Consider the following 18,378-nt stretch of genomic DNA (forward strand, 5'->3'; position numbering starts at 1 on the left):
TAGAATTTGTATAACCGTGTCATTGTCAATGTCAAATGTGCACGCGGATATAGACCTGCTAGCGAGGTCTCGAGAAAAGAGCGTGCGACAACGTGACCGAAAGCGAACGCTATTACATTTGCAAATCCGCCCTTCTCCGGCGCACTTTCTCGCACATGGCAACATTTCTTTCAGTGTCGCGTGCCGTGTTTCAGCGCCTTCTGTCACCTCTTGCCTGATTTGCATCAGGGGCAGCCCCAGGAAGCTAGGGAGATGGCCGCACGTGCGAGTGCCAGATAGCGAAGCGACGCACATGTTTTCGTCTGCGTGCCACGGTACCCCTCGAAAATGCAACACGCGTCTGCATATAACTCTCGAAACAACCCGGAAAGCAAATGAGCCAGTGTCGCGGCAGTGACCTACAGACACGCTTTATTGTGCCCCCTTCTGAAGGTTGCCATCTTTTTCTTTCTTTTTATTCTTCTACTCGTGTATGCGTGCGCATGTTATGTGTGTTTGTATACGTGTTTGAGTGTGTGTGTGGTATGTTAGTTGTGTCGTTTGTCCGCGCGAATGACCTACATGTGTTCTATGTGTGTTCAGGGTGTATGACGTCGCTTTACGCATTATGTTAACCGAAGTCTGCACTAATTATGGGGTTTTACGTGCCAAAACCACTTTCTGATTATGAGGCACGTCGTAGTGGAGGACTCCGGAAATTGCGACCACCTGGGGTTCTTTAACGAGCACCTAAATCTAAGTACACGGGTCCCCCATCGAAATGCGGCCGCCGTGGCCGGGATTTGATCCCGCGACCTGGTGCTCAGCAGCCCAACACCATAGCCACTGAGAAACCACGGCGGGTGAAGTCTGCACTAATTTGAGTGATAAAAACTACTAGCTATTTTAGGGATGTTTGGATATTAAACATCAAACCAACTTTAATTACACCGTCGAAGAAATAGAAGGAAAGCCAGAGTATCGATTTGAATACTAAGCCTATCTAATCTGAAAAATAGAAAAAGAAGAAATATAGAAATAATGTAACGATTACGAAAATGAATTTACTTATTGATTATTTGCGTAAGCAACGTCATTGTTAAACTTATGCAAGTATGAAGCTAAATATCGAGGAAGGAGTCAAGGATAAGCGGAAGGTTGATTTCACTTACAATAGACATTTGAAGTCGCTGTTGGGTCATACCCATTGTACCAGTGTGATCACACTAACCCCGAATCTTTGAGAATACCAATTTCTGAAAAAAATTAAAACATCGTGTATAAAATTTTGGAATGGAATAGCACTATGAAAACAGGTATTCGATTTCTGGTAGACATTTGGATCATTCTTAGGTGCTCACTTTCTTTGATTTGTTTTTTTTTTCACTTGTAAAACGCCTAACCACAGTCGATGCTTCGAGAAATAGTTCCACTATACGAGAATGTATACCCGCCGGTGCAGCTTAGTGAATTAGGTATGGCACTGCATAGCACGACTTTTTAGTTCCCATTCCGACCACGGCGGCCGCACTCAGATGGGTGTTAAAGACAAACACACTCGTGTACTGTGCGTTATAGGTGCATGGCAAAAAAATTCGTGTTGGTCATAATTATTTTGGGAGCCTACCACTAAGGCGAGCCTTCAACACAAACAGTGGTTTCGGGACGCAAGAAACGCAGAAGTTATATTTAAATAATACGATGATCTCCATGAACCTCCCGAGTCATTCAGATTTGCCTATTACGGTTTTCTTAAAGGGCAAGTCTTCAAGTTTTCTCATTGATAAACAAACAAGCGCTGCGTTTAAAGCTAGCTATAACTATGATATATATAAAAAGAAATAACTGATGTAGCGGTTGAGAAACTGCTGCAAATCAAGAGAAATTCCGCGTGCCCTTTCCTCAAGGTCACCGGTCTACACTCCAGCACAGATAACGTTGTATCCGCGACAACTACGTGGTGGGCCGCGGGAGGCGTTTCCAGCGGTCGTTCCGCTCAGACGTGTTTTTCCATAGCTCCTGATTTTCGCCCCGCGCGCTGGTTTTTTCCTCGCTACTGGAACTCTATTGTTTATGGACCGCTTTCGCGATACATAATTACTACTGGCGCCTATCTACGAGGTCCGTTGGCATCAACACGCTCCTACTGCGTCGTCCAGATCGAGTTCTTGCGCGGCTTCGCGAGTGCGAGTGCCCCCGCGGCCCTCGCACCTATCGCGGCACTCGCGGCCTGTTCGGCAACGGCTTTCTGCAGACGTGAACGAGCGTACTGCGCAACGAGCGAGCCTAATCTCTACTGGAAACCCGCATGCAGCTGCCGAACGAGAGAATCGCCATCTTTACGGAGATGATCACCTCTTCCGCCACGCCGACCCAGAAATGCCTGAAGAGAAGAAAGTCCGCCTGAGGTACGTTTCGCCGAAATGATACGAAGCCCACCAAAGACCGTCGACGAGTGTCATTCGCGAGGCCACCAGTTCATTAAATTATGGCGTTTTACGTGCCAAAACCACTTTCTGATTATGAGGCACGTCGTAGGGTGGGTATCCGGAAATTTGGACCTCCTGGGGTTTCTTAACGTACACCTAAATCTAAAAACATGGGTGGTTTCGCATTTCGCCGCCGTCAAAATGCAGCAGCCATGGCCGGGATTCGATCCCGCGACCTCGTGCTAAGCAATCCAACAGCATAGCCACTAAGGAACCACGGTGGGTCGCGAGGCAACCAACATCGACAAGACATTGGAAATGCAAAACCGACAAGTCAACCGCCGCACGAACTGAACAAACTACGCCTGCGCATGAGTATCGGAGCGGTCGTGTGGTAGAACCTTCAGAAGCTTGCTTCATCACAGCCTCCTCAAATGGCTTCAATTGCCGACGTCGTGCGCGAAGAGCTCGAACAATCACTCGGAGTACCTCTATCGCCGCAGTCTCAGCCGGAAGCGATGACGTATGCCGCCATAGCCCACAAACATTCCCCCTCTGTGCCTCCGCCAGGGCGCTGTAACGACGCAGTTCTGCCATGCGCCGCCACCTCCAGCCCGCCCGCCCATCGCCCAGCGCAGCCACCCGAGGAAGACGGAGATTTGGCGCGCCCCCGACGACCACCCACCCTGCTATAACTGCGGGGAAGCTGGACATGTCCACCGCCGATGCACATACCGCGAAATGGGATTACGAGGCCTTGTCGTCAACGCTCCGCGCCCGTAGCAAGGTGAACGCCCTGGTGATATCGCCGAAAACCTCACCGCTACTCAGTGGAGCCATCGACGACCATCCGTTTCCCGTCACGAGGCCGCTACCTGTCGCCGCAGCGCCATCCATACACTGGCCCAGACCGGGGCCAGTCCGTCAGCCTATATCCGGAAAACTGAACCTAAAAACAGCAACCGACGGAGGTGCGGTTGCTGTTCGTCGAAGTGACGAAGATCCTCCCTCCGCCGCCAACGAAGACGCGGAAGAGACTATCTCGATGACATAACAACGACGCGCCGCCATCCCGACGAGGCCTGGAAGCAAAGAATACATCGGCCAAAAACCTGACGACGCGACGTAACAGCCACACATCAACACGACGCAGCCGTGATCCGATGCCAAGACCTAACTGCAACGCAAGACAAAGAACAACCGCCCTCGACGTGCTTCTAGACGGCCACGTGGTCACCGCCTTAGTGAATACAGGAGCGGACTACTCCGTCATCAGTGGATTATTCGCCGCCAAGCTCAAGAAAGTCGCGACTGCATGGGACGGCCCTCAAATTCGGACAGCTGCAGGACACCTCATAACGCCGACGGGAATCTGAATGGCAGGAATTACAGTTCATGTCTGCACCTACCCTGCAACGCTCGTTGTCATCCAACAGTGCTCGCGAGGCTTAATTCTTGGCATGGGCGTCCTGAACAAACACGGCGCCATCATCGACCGGAGGTCGAAATTGATAACACTGTCGATGGACCTAGCGATACCGATGGAGAGGCCATCCAGTCAGCGTGCCTTGAGTGTACTTGAGGACCAAGTAAAGATCCCGCCTTGATCTAGCATTGTTATTTCCATCAGCAGCGAAACACCCGCAGACATAGAAGTCGTCATCGAGAATGAACAACGTCCACTGCTCGACAGTGAAATTTGCGTCGCAAAAAGGATCGCTCGACTGCACAGAGTGACCGCGAAAGTGATCCTAACAACTTCAGCCAGGAGTTCAAGCACATCAACAAGGTTAGGAGGATCGCGTACATGGAGGAATTGCGGAAATCAGCTATACGTTTGCCCTCTCGGATTCTGCCGCATCTACCCCGACGACAATAATTCTCGAACCAGACTTCGACATAAATCCAAGTTTCTCCATGAATAAACAGCAACGGCTCAGAAGTCTCATCCGACGATACAAAGACTGCTTTTAGACGTCATCGAGGATTCGACAAACACCAGTTGCAAAGCATCGCGTATTAACCGAAGAGTGCCCTTCTGTTATGTTTGTAGCATCGCGGCACAATGCGTTTTGAGACACGTGGACTTGTTTATGTTTTTTCGGGTGAGTGCTTTTTCACCGTCTAGCAAAGTTACCACTCACCCGCCGTGTTTGTTCAGTGGCTATGGTGTTGGGCTGTGGAGCGCGAGGTCGCGGAATCGAATCCCGGCCACGAAGGCCGCATGTCGATGGGGGCGAAATGCGATAACACCCGTGTACTTAGATTTAGGTGCACATTAAAGAACCCCAGGTTGTCGAAATTTCCGGAGTCCTCCACTAGGGCGTGCCTCATAATCAGAAAGTGGCTTTGGCACGTAAAACCCCATAATTTAAAAAAAAAGTCACCGCCGAACGCGGGACGCGCCTGCATGTATCGGACGTTTCTGGAATGTTATCCGTGGTTCTATCCGTTCTCTGTTGTCGCCTAAACCTTGTGTAATCTGATTGCATGTATGCGCGACTCAAATAATGTAGAACTTTCTGGAAGACACGCGGGCGCCAGCGATTACTCTAGAACGTTTCGTGGCTCGTGCATGAAAGCCGACGCACTTGCACGGCAGACCAGATTTCGACGACCGCCAACTGTGTTCGCCGCTATCGTTTTATTCTTTAAGTACAGCTTGTTTTCGAGTGCAAAAGTGCGTCCAATAAAACGCTAGTTTCACCAATCAGAAGTTTTGCTCCTTTCTTCACCATCACTACCACGTGGCAATAAAATTATATAGTTTTGGAATATGCCTGCATTTATAGCATATATCATACGCGTCACACACACCTGCGCGATACCATAAACCCGCATTTAAAAGAAATAGATTACAAAAAATAATGGTTACCAATGACTGATATCACCACTCACTTAGAAAATCTAACTCACTATGTAGCAGAGCTGCCCAATCTCTGCTGATGCATGTTACGCCATAGGGCTCAATCAGTACGTTTGGGTTATCCGACGAGACTGCATCTACCGTGCGGTAAGTGGATGGGTTCAGAATTTTTCCAGTTCGTTTCTTTGTGCTCTTGACGCAAAACGTACTCGCTGCATGTGCTCATTATCGGGTGCACGCGAAACTGCGCAACGCAAGGCCAAAGTGGTTTCCAGAACGTACTCGCAGCGCCTGCACTACCGAGGTTCCCAAATGAAACGGGTGTCCAATACTACGGGTAGTCAAGCGCCAACCAGTTCAGTTTATGCAGATGACACGTAAAGCTTTGCGAACAATACTAAAAAACGTTCTTGAAACATCACAATGATTGGATTCACAAGGTAATTTGAAGGATGTGCATCCAATCAGTGGCCCTGTTCGATGAATTTTTCTTCCTGTTGCACCCGAATATTTACATGGCCATTTGCCTGGCCATTTTGACATCCATCTTGCAAAAAATCTAGTATCGCACCCTGCCCAATAAAGACCTTTCCAAATGGAATATATACATACCTCTGTGTGTTTCGTGAATGAGAAGAAAGTGAACCGAAGGGCCCAATTTTATCAGTCAGAACATAACAAGCCAACAAATTATGACACGAAGTGCGGCATAGGGGAAATAATATTTAGCTCGCAATTGAATTAGAGGAGCGGTAAATAAATTGAAACGAAAGTGGATAAAACACTACTGGCCGCAAGTGGGATAGTAGCCCACGTGTTCGCATTACGCACGCGATACTCCTACCAATGAGTTACCGCGATGCCGCGTTGCCCCATCTGAGGATACTAATATGGTATTGCAGTTGTGGCTCATATTGAAAAGAAATCGCAGTTTCCCCGCAACGGCGTAGCATTGACCGCAAAATCAAGGGTTAGCGCGCCGCTTCAGCTATGACGATGTTGAAGATATATGGTATACGAGAATCCCTTGTAGCGTCCGAGCTGTAAAGAATGAAGTTCTAACTTTACCGATTCTAGGAAAGTGATGGAATGAGAGTAACTGACGTGTTACCTCATCTTGCAGGGCACTCTTGCTAAAAAGATGGAACGACTAGTATAACGTACTTCTTTTGTGGATAGGAACGACGTGCGGCTACTGTGATCGCAAGTGACGCGAATCGCATGCGCAAATCGAAACATGAAAAATCTTGAGTATCGGTCATATATGGATACAACCCGAATGAAGGACACAGGAGGGAGACAAACGCGAAGAGTAAAAGGGAAGAAATTACAACACCCGTTTTGTTTGTGTAGAGCCTTTTCGGTGCACCGGCGGAACACCACGCGGTGGGAGTTACTCCGAGGCACTTCAGTCCGACATTTATTGTCATCGTGTTGATATGCTACGTTAAGCACCATTCGGGTTATCAGTCTATAGCAGTGAACTTCATAAAACAATGCCATGAGGTAGGTGAATATCACTTATTCATAGGAAGGTATGGCTCGTTGGCTTTCCATCTTACCCTTTAGCGGCACAAACGACAAAAAGGACAATATAAAGACACGCAGACGAAGCGTTGCAGCATGTCTGCAGCAGTGAGAATCTTTAATCTACGCCTGCGCTGCAGTCTGTTGCATGTCTGCACTCTCCCTGTGTCTTTTGTGTGCTACAAGTTCAAACCCATTGTTCGATGCGCTTTTTCTGAACGACTTAATAAAACGTACTTCTGCATAACAGAATGCAGATAAGGGTTTGAAACCCAACGTCTGCACTGACATTGGCAACTGATAAAGAAATGAAGGCATGTTATGGCGCGAATATTTCCTTTATTTCACGAAAATTGTCGCTCATTTGCCGCAAGAAATGATGCACCGCGGATCACATACGCTGCTGTGAACATCTCAGCCAAATTTGGCCGTCGTGCGTGACGTGCAGAGGTCGAATGCAAAGCGCGAAGTCACCTTTCTCTCAAACGCCCTCTTTTCAACAGAAGCCTGCTACTCCCTCTTGCCTGGAAGCTTTATTTCGCAAAATAGGAGATTCCCATGTGCGGCTGCTATTCGCCAATAGCTGACATCCGACAAGAAGGGTGTCTAGGTCAGTGTGCTTCTTCCTGTTGTTAGTCTGCATATCTATTGAAGCAGATTATTTAACAGGCCGTAGTAAGGGAAAACCTTCTTTCGAATTTCAACAATAATGAACTACTTCCGGAAGAAGTCAACTATCGTCTGCGCACGTTCGGTCGCAGCCGCCCTCTCGGGAATTAAACTTTGGCCACCCTGCTTATCGGTGTCGTTGCCATCGGGTCTCTCTAATTTCGAATAGTTTAGGACACTCAGCTAGGCTTCAATCACGCGAAACTTACTACACGCACGCTTGACAGTGTGCGCTTACTCCTTTCCGCTCCTGGTCAGACACCTTGGCACACTTTGCTTCGTAGCGAGTTATTGAGGGCGCTTCAAAATGCGCAAGTTGGATTTGGCTACTATCCGTCGGTCAAGCTGGTGGAGGACAATGCCGGTCCGCACCACGCATAGCGCAGCCAGACAGGGGCATATGAGCGAGAGCGCGCACTCAAGCCCTGTCGTGCGCAAAGCAAACGCTGCAGTTGCATGTAGCTGCGATCTGCTACGGATGGCCTTAGCGTGGCGGTGCGCGAAAATCTCGGAGGCCATGTGCTACGTAGCGTAGGTACCGCGGCCACCGCGGGGTGCCGCGACGAGATCGCCGGCTCAGCGCACTGCGGCTCGATGACAACAAGCGTGTTTGGGGCCAAAATTAAAATTAATTTATGGTGTTTTACGTGCCAAAACCACCTTCTGATTATGACGCACGCCGTAGTGGAGGATTCCGGAAATTTCGACTACCTCGGGTCCTTTAACGTGCACCTGAATCTAAGTACACGGGCGTTTTCGCATTTCGCCCCCATCGAAACGCGGCCGCCGTGGGCGGGATTCGATCCCGCGACCTCGTCTTCAGCAGCCTAACACCATAGCCACTGAGCAACCACGGCGGGCGCGTTTGGGGCCAAAATCGGAATTAGTAGCGTCTAGGTGAACATCCGAAACCAAATGAGAACTGTGCGTTACGGTGGAGTTCAGTGGGCGGGGTGTTGTGGGCACACGCCGCTCCGTCAGAGCCTTCGCCGTGCAAGTCAATGAAGAAGGAACAGAAGCGCCGCGAAGGGAGTGTTCGATTGCCGGTAGCTGCACTTCTACGCAACGCATGGAAGAACTTTTCGCGGCAAAATATTTCTAAAATAGTCTATATTGCCTTGAAATAACTTTCTCGACTTCTATAAAAGTGGTTCGGGGCCGCATTAATCGGGAATCCTTTGGTAGTCTTGATATATTAAAGCTAGAGAAATGGGACCGTAGGTTACTTGCTATCTGCGTATGCCGCCTTGATGTTCAGTAACTGATACAATTATTTATATAGCCAAACAACTTAGCACCGTTGCCGAAAATATAAGAAGTGTGCATTTGACGCACCGGGTTTCAGAATAGCATGCATTGATGTACTCCTATTAAGGATTTCTGACTCAAAATTAAAGAGGTATAAATAAAATATGACACAATGACTCGACACAAATATGTAAGTGTGCTGCAAACACGCATGTGTCATTTAAATCCCGCGACCAATCGACACGCTTTGCGATTTATTCATGCGTGGCCAAAGCGACATTGACACGTTTGTCCTCTGTTTGTCTTGAGTGAGCAAACCGGAAGGCGTGTCAACTTTGTGACCGAAAGGGTGTGACGCCGACGAGAACGTACGTACACTGTGGGCGTATGGGCGTGCATATGTGTACGTTTGTGGTTTGGATACTAGCGGTGTGTGTGTTTTCGTGCGTGTGTGCGTGCGTGCGTGTGTAAATCCAGCACTACTGTAAACTTACATCCGTAAGCACCTTTGGCCTCTCTTCTCGGAGCTCTTAAAACAGACATTATATGCGGTCGCAGAGCCGATTGAAATATCATAGACGTATTGTGGTTGTACTCCTCGATTGCTGTGAAGACGTTAGATTGACAACACTGTAGCATATATCAAACCGTATTGAAGAAATTTATGCAGGAACTCCTCCAGGAGATGTCTGTGTATGAGTAAGCATTGTGCCACTTGTCCATCTCGTCGTAGCCCACTGTCATTGTGAATGCCATGAAACTTGATCCCATGAGTATAATCGACTGCGCTTCGGCGACACCAACTGCTGCGGACGGCGGGGCAAGGTGAATTGTCGACGGAAACAAACAACTGCAGGTGGCGACGCTGGGGGCGCTGACCATGTTTCGATCGTTATAAACCGTTATCGCTCTGTAGCGACTTGCCCATCCGCGTCGAACCATCACCAACAGTGATCAACCATACTCGGGCTGCCGCTCCGTATGGCGTGCCCGCGCGGGCCCTATCTTGAAAGCAATCTGCGAATGAACAGAGTGTGCCGCGGAGTGATAGCTTCGTGCAATGTATTCTGGCCGCTTCGTCCGCGTTCAAGCGAGAGACAGCATGAAGGTAAAGGTACTTGCTGCTTTCAGCTCTATCCTGAAAGCAATCTTCTTACGAGGCGGACGGACGAACGGCCAGATGGGTCCCCTGGTTGGGTAAGCATAGAAATGCTGGCGCATTTAAAGCTTCTTTTGCTTCCTCTCTCTAAAGGTGAGCGCACGACATTTTGCCTGCGTGTTTGCTGGCATGTGCGTGCGCGAGTGCACGCTCACAGCTGCATTCATGTTGCGTTTGCGCGAACGCAGCTGCAGAAACATTCTTGGTTTCTAACGGGATGTCGTTTTCCTTTTCTCTTTAGCTTCATCCATATTTTATGATCTGAGCCATTTGCATCACGTTGACGTAATGGTTGCCTTTCGAGTAAACTACCGCCTCTGAAGTAACCGGCAGGACAATTGTGTGCATAAGTTGCGTTCATTCACTTCTTCATTATTGATGCTTGGTTACTAAAGCAAAAGCTAAACCATACCCAAGCGAGCGTAAGATGTCTGCAACAAACTACACACTTGTTGGCCCTCTAACTCCTCGTGAGCTCCAGTTTGAGTTTGATAAAGCTTACCTACTCTTGCATAGTGATGCCTCTCAAAGGCGGGCATTTCTGCTCGGATGGACAAAGGCACTGTCGAGATACGCCTCCCTCGCTGCCGCAGGCGAAAGCTAAGTATAGCTGTAGTGGCGCCAACCGTGGCACGCAAGCTAACCACCTGTGCACGCGATACATGCATGAGCGAGCAACGGATCCGTTCTTCTGCCCAACCATATCAGCGTAAGGTGCGTGGGTGATACGGTTGCAAAGAAGTAAGCGATGATGTTGCACGCTGTATCCATAAATGGGGTTTTAGCAAGCGACACCCTTTGATTAGTTTTAAAGATGCTTAACGCGAAAAGAAAAAAAACTAAGAAATGCATTTGGTTTATTGGGCCTAGTCTGGGCACGCTATTCCCCGACTAATGCAAATCGGAGTGATGCGTCTGGTACTGCTCGCGGAGCAGTATGAACCGATTTTCAAACCCAGCACACCAGAATGAAGGCCTCTTCCATGGAATTCCAAGTACGCATTTCTCCAGCTGGCACCATTCGACGGGTGCGAACTTCCTCATTTCCTAGCACCGCATGTTTCTTCAGTACGATTTCCTTCTCTTTGCACCCATTCTGTAAATGCAGTAAACCAGCAGTTATCTGCCCTGTGGTTCAGATTGCCAGCCCAACTGCACTGCTTCCTCGTAGTGTCAACTATAAGAACATCGGCTGCCCTCGTTGGCTCAGCAATACACACCGCTCTCTTCCTGTTTTTCAACGTTACCCCTACCTTCTTCTGTTCCATAACACAATCCGTGGTACTTAACTGCGTAGGCTTGTTCATTATCTTCCAAGTTTCTGCCCCGTATCTAAGAACCGGAAGAACGCAATGATTGCACACTTTCCTCTTCAAGAACAGCAGTAAGCTGTCGGTAATAACACCGTCGCGCATAGTCAATCTTTCAGCTACAGGTGCTCGGAAGAATGTTGCAGATAATAGGTATATATACGTGGAACACTGTTACGGGAACATAGTCTATTTCATTGGAAGATAGTTCCAAATATCTATGGTCATGCGAATTTAACTGTGTTCCTTATATATTCATATTTTTTTCTCGAACGCCATCTCATTTAAATGGGGGGGAATCTATTTGGAAAAACTTTGCACTTTGATCTGGAACGTAAGCCCAACAAGGTTAAGTGTAGGCCTGACCAAGGTTATTCCTGCTTAGCCCTCGGCGATCTGATGATAACCACCGTATTCCACGATGTGCGAGCGATTGCTGCGGAAAGCAAGATGGTGATGCTGGTGATTTCAGCGTAAAGCTATGCGTGAAACCATGGGGAGGGAGCACGTGCTAGAGAAAAACCAAAGAAATCGTTGCTCGTCTGAGAGTGATGAAGATCAGCGGCAGAAGACGCTATAGACAGTTGCGCGTTACAACTACAGGGGAAAGAAGCGTGGCTTTCTGCGCGCAACTAGCTGTATTTTTCGCAAAATGTGTCGAATTTCTATTAATCCGTCTTTGATTTCTAACAGAAAAAAACATTTCATCGTCAAGAACTGAAACCTTACAACGCCTAAAATTCCCGTCAGCAGGGTTGTCCATTAAGCTCAATGACCTTTTTTCGACCTTTCTTCCAGAATCGCTTCTTTGACCATTGTATGAAATCGCAGATACGCGCAACACAGGTTTAGCTCTTCGTAGTCATTTATGTATCTGTTGAACATTCTAAATTCACTAACCGACCCTGTAAATCACATCCATCTCGGCTGCTGTTCGAATTCTTCCGCTCGTCTACGTAGATAACCGTCCACCAGAGAGTTGAAGCTTTTTCTAACGTGAGAATGAAGGCAGACTGAAATTCACTGTAGTATAGGTATAGCACTTTATTCTTAAGTTAGCGTAGGGTAAAGAAATGAATAAGGCGCGGAGCGCAGGCAGCGAGTGCTTTCGAAGGACACCGGATAAAGGATACGAAGGCGGATGGTTGTAGCCCCGTCGAGACGAATACTAATGCGTTTAGAGATCACACAATAAAGAGCTCATTGTGCAGATCACGTTGCACTAGGGCGAGCCACAAAGAAATGTCTCGTACGCAACCGCGTACTTCTCCTATCCAAAGCACATGCTGGCGAGCCTTTGCTTTCCGCGACCATACCGATGCAGCGGTCGAGCTAGGCGAGTGGCTTTTGCAATGCGGTAATTACAGTGACGTACAAACCTGGCTCGAGGAAAAGGACTCTGGCTTCAGTACTATTGCACCACTTGTTACCCGTATGAGAGTAATTAAATGTTGCTGCTGGAAGTGACGAGCTTTCACAATTTACAGACATATACAGCGCATTCTGCAGCAGGCAATGTACACGGCTATGGACTCATTGGAAGAGTACAATATTGTCTCCTTCAGATGGGAGACGCAACTTAAGCAAGTCATTCGTAAGTGTAAACAAGAAATTGAATAACTGCAAAAAGCAATGCAAAAAGAAATAATAGTTTGTCCAGAATCGTGGTGTAGCAAATGATATGCCGACGATAGAAATGAGATGGATAAGAGCTAGGCGACCTGTAGGCTGCGTTACGGCTCTAATCAGAAACATGGCCGATGTTATATTCTAATGAACTAAAGATTGTAATAAGACATACTGCATTGGCTCACTGGGGCTTTCGTCATAAGAAAACTGTCTTTCTTACCACAACGGCAAAACCTTAAGCCAGAACAGAGAAAGTGAAAAGTTGGCGGTCGAAGCAAATTCGACATCGTGCTTGTGCACTGTGAAAGGCAAAGGCTCTCAACAAAGTACTTTCAAATAAAGGTAATCGTTTATCAAAGCAGAATGCTTGACTCGAATGGCAAAGAAAACTAAAATTTATGCTATGGAGTTTTTCTAAAGTTTTCGTTCATATTACTAGCACTTGGCTAGACAACACACAAAGAGTGGTTTGTAATTTTGCACTGGTAGAATCAATTATTTATTCATCCATCGGGCCGACCACGCAATCTAGCAACATTACACCGAAAGCTTTGGTTCCTATAAAGGCAATCCAAAAAATCAAAACATAAATTTTTTTGTTCGCACTCACTTATACTAGCCCCGTAGTTAGGGCGCCTATTTCAAGATTGAAAACTTCTTTCAAATGTTTTTTGCTGCTAAATAAACATTTGGCCACATAAAATTCAAATGAAGACTTCCGCCGCCCTTGACAATTCGTAACTGGTTTAGCAGAGATGTTTGGTGTCTCTCTAATGAGTCAGCAGACTGTGGCAGATGAAATACCAAGGTTGAAGGAGAACGACTACACATTGTTCTTGGGAGCACGGAATTGATTCCACAGATGCGCTGCGCAATCCAATAAACTCTACTGGTACAAAGTTTGATAATTTGGCTGGGAAAATTGGCCCTCAAAATCAGCGAGTGTGACGAAAATTCCATATGCAGGTATACCACTGCTGCGGCGGTACTGGACGGATCCATGCGCTTCGAGTGGAACTAAAAATTGGCGGGTTTGTATGAGTCACCTCTTCGTGCACATTATCACTGCTCCTTTTAGCGACCTGCATTCCACTACTAGAATTACCTGCAATGTCACAAAAAATTTATGCTACTACCAGTTCCTATAAGTGAGCAGGCGATTCAATGGCTATTGGTTAAAAAAACATATTCTAAGATGGTTAGGCGTTATGATAGTCGGTAATAATCATAACTGATCTTGTGCGAGGGATGGAAACTTCGCCCATTGTTGTTAGTATTCTTTGTGGTGTTCATTCCGCACGAATGTTTACTTCGCTGGACCAGAAGCGAATACAAAACAGTAGAATCGACGCCGTTCTAAATCACGGCATCTATTTAATTGATTGCTTTTGCATTCAGTGTAACATACGTGAGAATCTTTGTCTGTCTTGTGAATTTGTAGCGCACTACTACGTGCCATAAATGGTCCGCTCACAAAGGTGACGACGACACGCCCAGCACGCTGACGCTGCGCGAGCAGGGGAATCGGCGGAATCAGGCTGCCGCATGATTGAGCGGGTTCGATTAAAATATGACCAAATATAAACCAAGCACAAGCGCCTGTCTTGGTTTCCTTCGCCCACAAATTGGTGACCCATAATTCGCGTCATCGCTCTTTTCTCCGAATGCCTCAGCCGTTTCGCTGGGCTTGCAGCCGCAAGGAGCTCGAGCCCAGCCGTCTTCGCAGTCCGCCTTCTTCTGAACGCCATTCCTCTCCTACCGTTACGACTTGTTGGTGCCACCATCACTATGGTTTTCGCGCATAGCAGTGTCACCATACCGGCCCCTACGCGCGAAGCGGTTGGGTCGAACACTGACGGCGACCACAGTTCCGGCCCCGGATCCAGTCGCCTTTTCCACGTCACCGACCGCGTCACCAAAGTCCGCTATCTTGTCGACACTGGCGCCGAGATTTGCGTCCTTCCTCCTACGTTGGCGGCGCGCCGCCATCGTCACGACTCGCCTCCTCTCACTGTGGCCAGCGGATCAATCATCCGGACTTACGGACAAAAGTCGGTAACTCTTGACAACAGCGTCCGACTTCCCTTTCAGTGCATCTTTGCATCGGGGCCGTGTGCCCGTCCATCATCGGAGCCGGCTTTCTTTGCCAATACAAGCTCGTCGTGGACGTGCGGCTTATCCGCATCTTGGACTCGAAGACTAGCTTAACCGTCTACAGGTTTCCTGTCGCTCTCCACCGCTTGGGCTCCTCTAGGCGCACATGGCCGTTCTCTACCGTTGGTCAGCCTTCCTTGCCGAGTTTCCGAATGTCTTCCCAGCCTTCTCCTTTCAGTCCTCGGTCGCTCACAGCGTGACCCACCATGCCGTCATGACTGGCCCTCCTGTGTTTGCTCGGGCTCGTCACCTCGCACCGCATCGTCTAGCTGTCGCCAAAGAGGAGAGGACATGTGTCAACACATGTCCGACCTTGGCTTTATTCGTGCCTTCTCCAGTCTTTGGGCTTCGCCATTCCATATGGTTCCCAAAAAGACCGGTGACTGGCACCCCTGGGGCGATTACCGTGCTCTCAACAAGGCCACTGTCTTGGACCGGTACCCAATGCTTCAAATTCAGGACCTTACCTCGACACTGCAAGGCTGCACCATGTTTAGCAAGGTCGACCTGGTGAAAACTTACCATCATATTCCTGTGGAAGTTTCAGGCATTCTCAAGACCGCCTTTATTACACGCTTCGCCTGTTCGAATATCTGCGCATACCTTTCGTTATTCGTAATGAGGCCCAGACATTTCAGCGTTTCGTTCACCGTGTGTTACGTGGCTTGACGTGCTGCTTTGCCTCTCTTGAAATCTTCTTCTACAGCACCATCGCCGAAGCTCACAAGCTCCATCTACGTCAAGTGCTCCAAAGATCCAGGAAGGCTGGTCTTGTCGTTAATGGTCCGAAGAGCGAGTTCGGCTTGGCGGAGTTGGATTTCCTTGATCATCGCTTCAACGAACACGGCATTCATCCATTTCCCGACGTCACAGCCATCCGTAAGTTTCCTCAGCATCCACCACCAGACAAGTGCGAGAATTTGTCAGCCTCACCAAATATTACTACTGTTTTATTCCTTGCTGTGCCAATATACTGCAGCCTGTCCACGACCTTGTCTCGGGCCTCAAGACACCGAATGCTCCTGTGGTGTGGAACGGCATCGCTGACCGCGCGTTTAGAGGCACCAAAGAAACCTGCCGGTGCGACGTTCCTCGTCCACCCCAAGTGCGACGCCCCAACATCTGTCATGGTTGGCGCATTGGACACCGCTGTCGGTGCAGTCGTGTAGCAGTTCGTTGCGGGTACCTGGCAGCTCATCGCCTTCTTTGCAAAGAAGCTTCCGTCCCCTGAGCTCCGCTACAGCACGCTCGGCCGAGAGATGCTCGCCATGTGTTTGGCTCTGAAGTGCTTTCGGCATTTTCTGTAGGCATGCTCCTTCCATGTCCTTACTGACCATAAAGCAGTGACTTCCGCCCTAGCGTCCAGTAGCACCTTCTACGCTCCCTGCTAAAATAAGCCAACTCGCCTACATTTCTCAATTCACCGGCGACATTCGACACGTCAGCGTAAAATCCAACGCCATTGCCGATGCACTATCTCGGGCCGTCATCCATGTAACGGACCACGGCCCACCGGTCATCGACTTCACAGCCATGGTTACCGTCCAGAGTGTCGACGCCGAACTCCAGCTGATTCGCACAAGCGGTACCTTTCTTGTCTCCGAACGTATCTTGCTTCCTCACTGCGACGCGCCCCTCGTTTGTGATATGTCGACCGGACGTCCTCGTCCTTACGTGCCTCGCCTATACCACGGGGCCGTCTTTGATGCTCTTCATTCTTTCGCTCATTCTGGCATTTGCACGTCGATGTCGTTGGCCCCCTTACTCTCTGCGGGAACCATCGCTATCTGTTAACCTGCATTGATAGGTTCACCAGATGGCGTGAAATGATGCCTCTCCTGGACATAATGGCGGAGTCGACAGCTAGAGCACTTATTATACTTTGGATTAGCCCCTACGGTGTCCCTGTCATGACTTACCATGCTCATCCATTCGACTCAACATTGTTCGCCAATCTATCTCGGCTACTCGTCGTCAATCACATCAAGACTACCTCTTACCACCCAATATCCAATTGGACCATGAAACTTTTTCACCGCTATCTGGAGGCTTCACTCATTGCTTCGACTTTTGCTTCATCATGGGCCGAGCGCCTTCTTTCGTTATTCTTGACATTCGCTCCGCTCTTCGCAGTGACTATTCCATCAGCGCCGCCGACCTTACGTTTAGCACGACTCTACAAGTCCCTGGCGAATTCTTCGACGACTCGCCCACCGTACCTGCTGACGTTTCCGAATACGCCTACCGTCTACGCAGCGGTAAGCGTACTGCCCACCTCCCGCCAACGACGTTCTTCACAGCATGTAAACGTCAACATTCGCCTTGTGAACTACACGCCCGTATTTGTGCGCCACGACGCTGTGCGTCCTCCCTTACGGCTCCCGTATGACGGTCCCTTCAAAGTGGCCAAGCATGCACCTAAATACTGTCTATTGCTCAGCAACGCCTGGAAAGATACGGTTTCCGTCGACCATCTGAAGCCTGCGTGCTTAGACTCTGACGCTTTAGCCACTTCTGCTGTCACATTCCCTCCCGACCAGACGAGTCCTACTCACCGCGTGCGTTTCGCGCCGCGCCATCCACGCTCCGCCATTTGTCCAGCTCACGGCTTCCTCGCTAGATGGTTGGCCCTGTAGCTCACAACAACGTGCCGCAATTGTCCGGTCACAAAAGATGGCGACGGCACGCCCAGCAAGCTGACGGTGCGTGGGCATTGGAATCGGCGGAATCAGGCTGCCGCCTGTTTGAGCCGCCTCGGCTAAAATATGATTTATGGACGCCAGGCCCCAGCGTATGTCTGCTTTTTGTTCACCCACAAATCCAACTGGCGAGGAAGCCAAGTAAACCGTGATGGCTGCCGACATGGCTACAATTGGCGCTTGTTAACACTCCGAGGAACAGATTGAGTACACATAGGCAAACACCAAAAAAAAATGAACTTACGAATGGGCGCCTATATTGTTGTACCTCAGACAGAGCGACACGGGCATAGAAGGCACATGCGACAACACGCAGCACTTTGCACGCGAAACACACTCTCGACTCCAACGCTTACGCGCGTGGCCGAAGCATTGGAGGCGAGGGCATTCTTCTTTGCACCTCGCTCCGATTATCGCACATGTGTTTATGCCTTGTGAAAAAAAAGAAACGAAAACAAAACTCGTCTTTGTGACCGCTAACGTAGAGGCCGTGTTCATAGACCAGACGCTCAAAAGGCGAGATAGCGGACAGACGACTGCCAAACGGACGGATGGAAATATCGGCTAGCATTTTCAATCCGGCCTGCGAGCGAGGGCCGGACTCGGCGAGAGCAAGGCGTTTTGCTCACGCCTGCGTCCCGTGATAGGCTGTTGCTGGGGGAATTGCTGCTCATTTCGGTCGTATAAGTACACCTTTAAAAACAGTCAT

The 18,378-nt window shown here is 48.9% G+C and overlaps 1 protein-coding gene across 1 annotated transcript in view; it reads right to left on the reverse strand.

Annotated features, from left to right (window-relative positions):
- LOC139050346 (uncharacterized) overlaps window positions 1-18,056 on the reverse strand; it is a 119,274-nt gene extending 101,218 nt beyond the window's left edge. The window contains exon 1 of the mRNA XM_070526583.1: window positions 17,526-18,056. Within this exon, the coding sequence (XP_070382684.1) occupies window positions 17,526-17,834 (309 nt within the window). The 5' untranslated portion in view covers window positions 17,835-18,056. The remainder of the gene's footprint in view (window positions 1-17,525) is intronic.
- Window positions 18,057-18,378: the final 322 nt, after the last annotated feature.

Source organism: Dermacentor albipictus, chromosome 10 (assembly GCF_038994185.2).
Source record: "Dermacentor albipictus isolate Rhodes 1998 colony chromosome 10, USDA_Dalb.pri_finalv2, whole genome shotgun sequence".
Lineage (NCBI taxonomy): Eukaryota > Metazoa > Arthropoda > Arachnida > Ixodida > Ixodidae > Dermacentor > Dermacentor albipictus.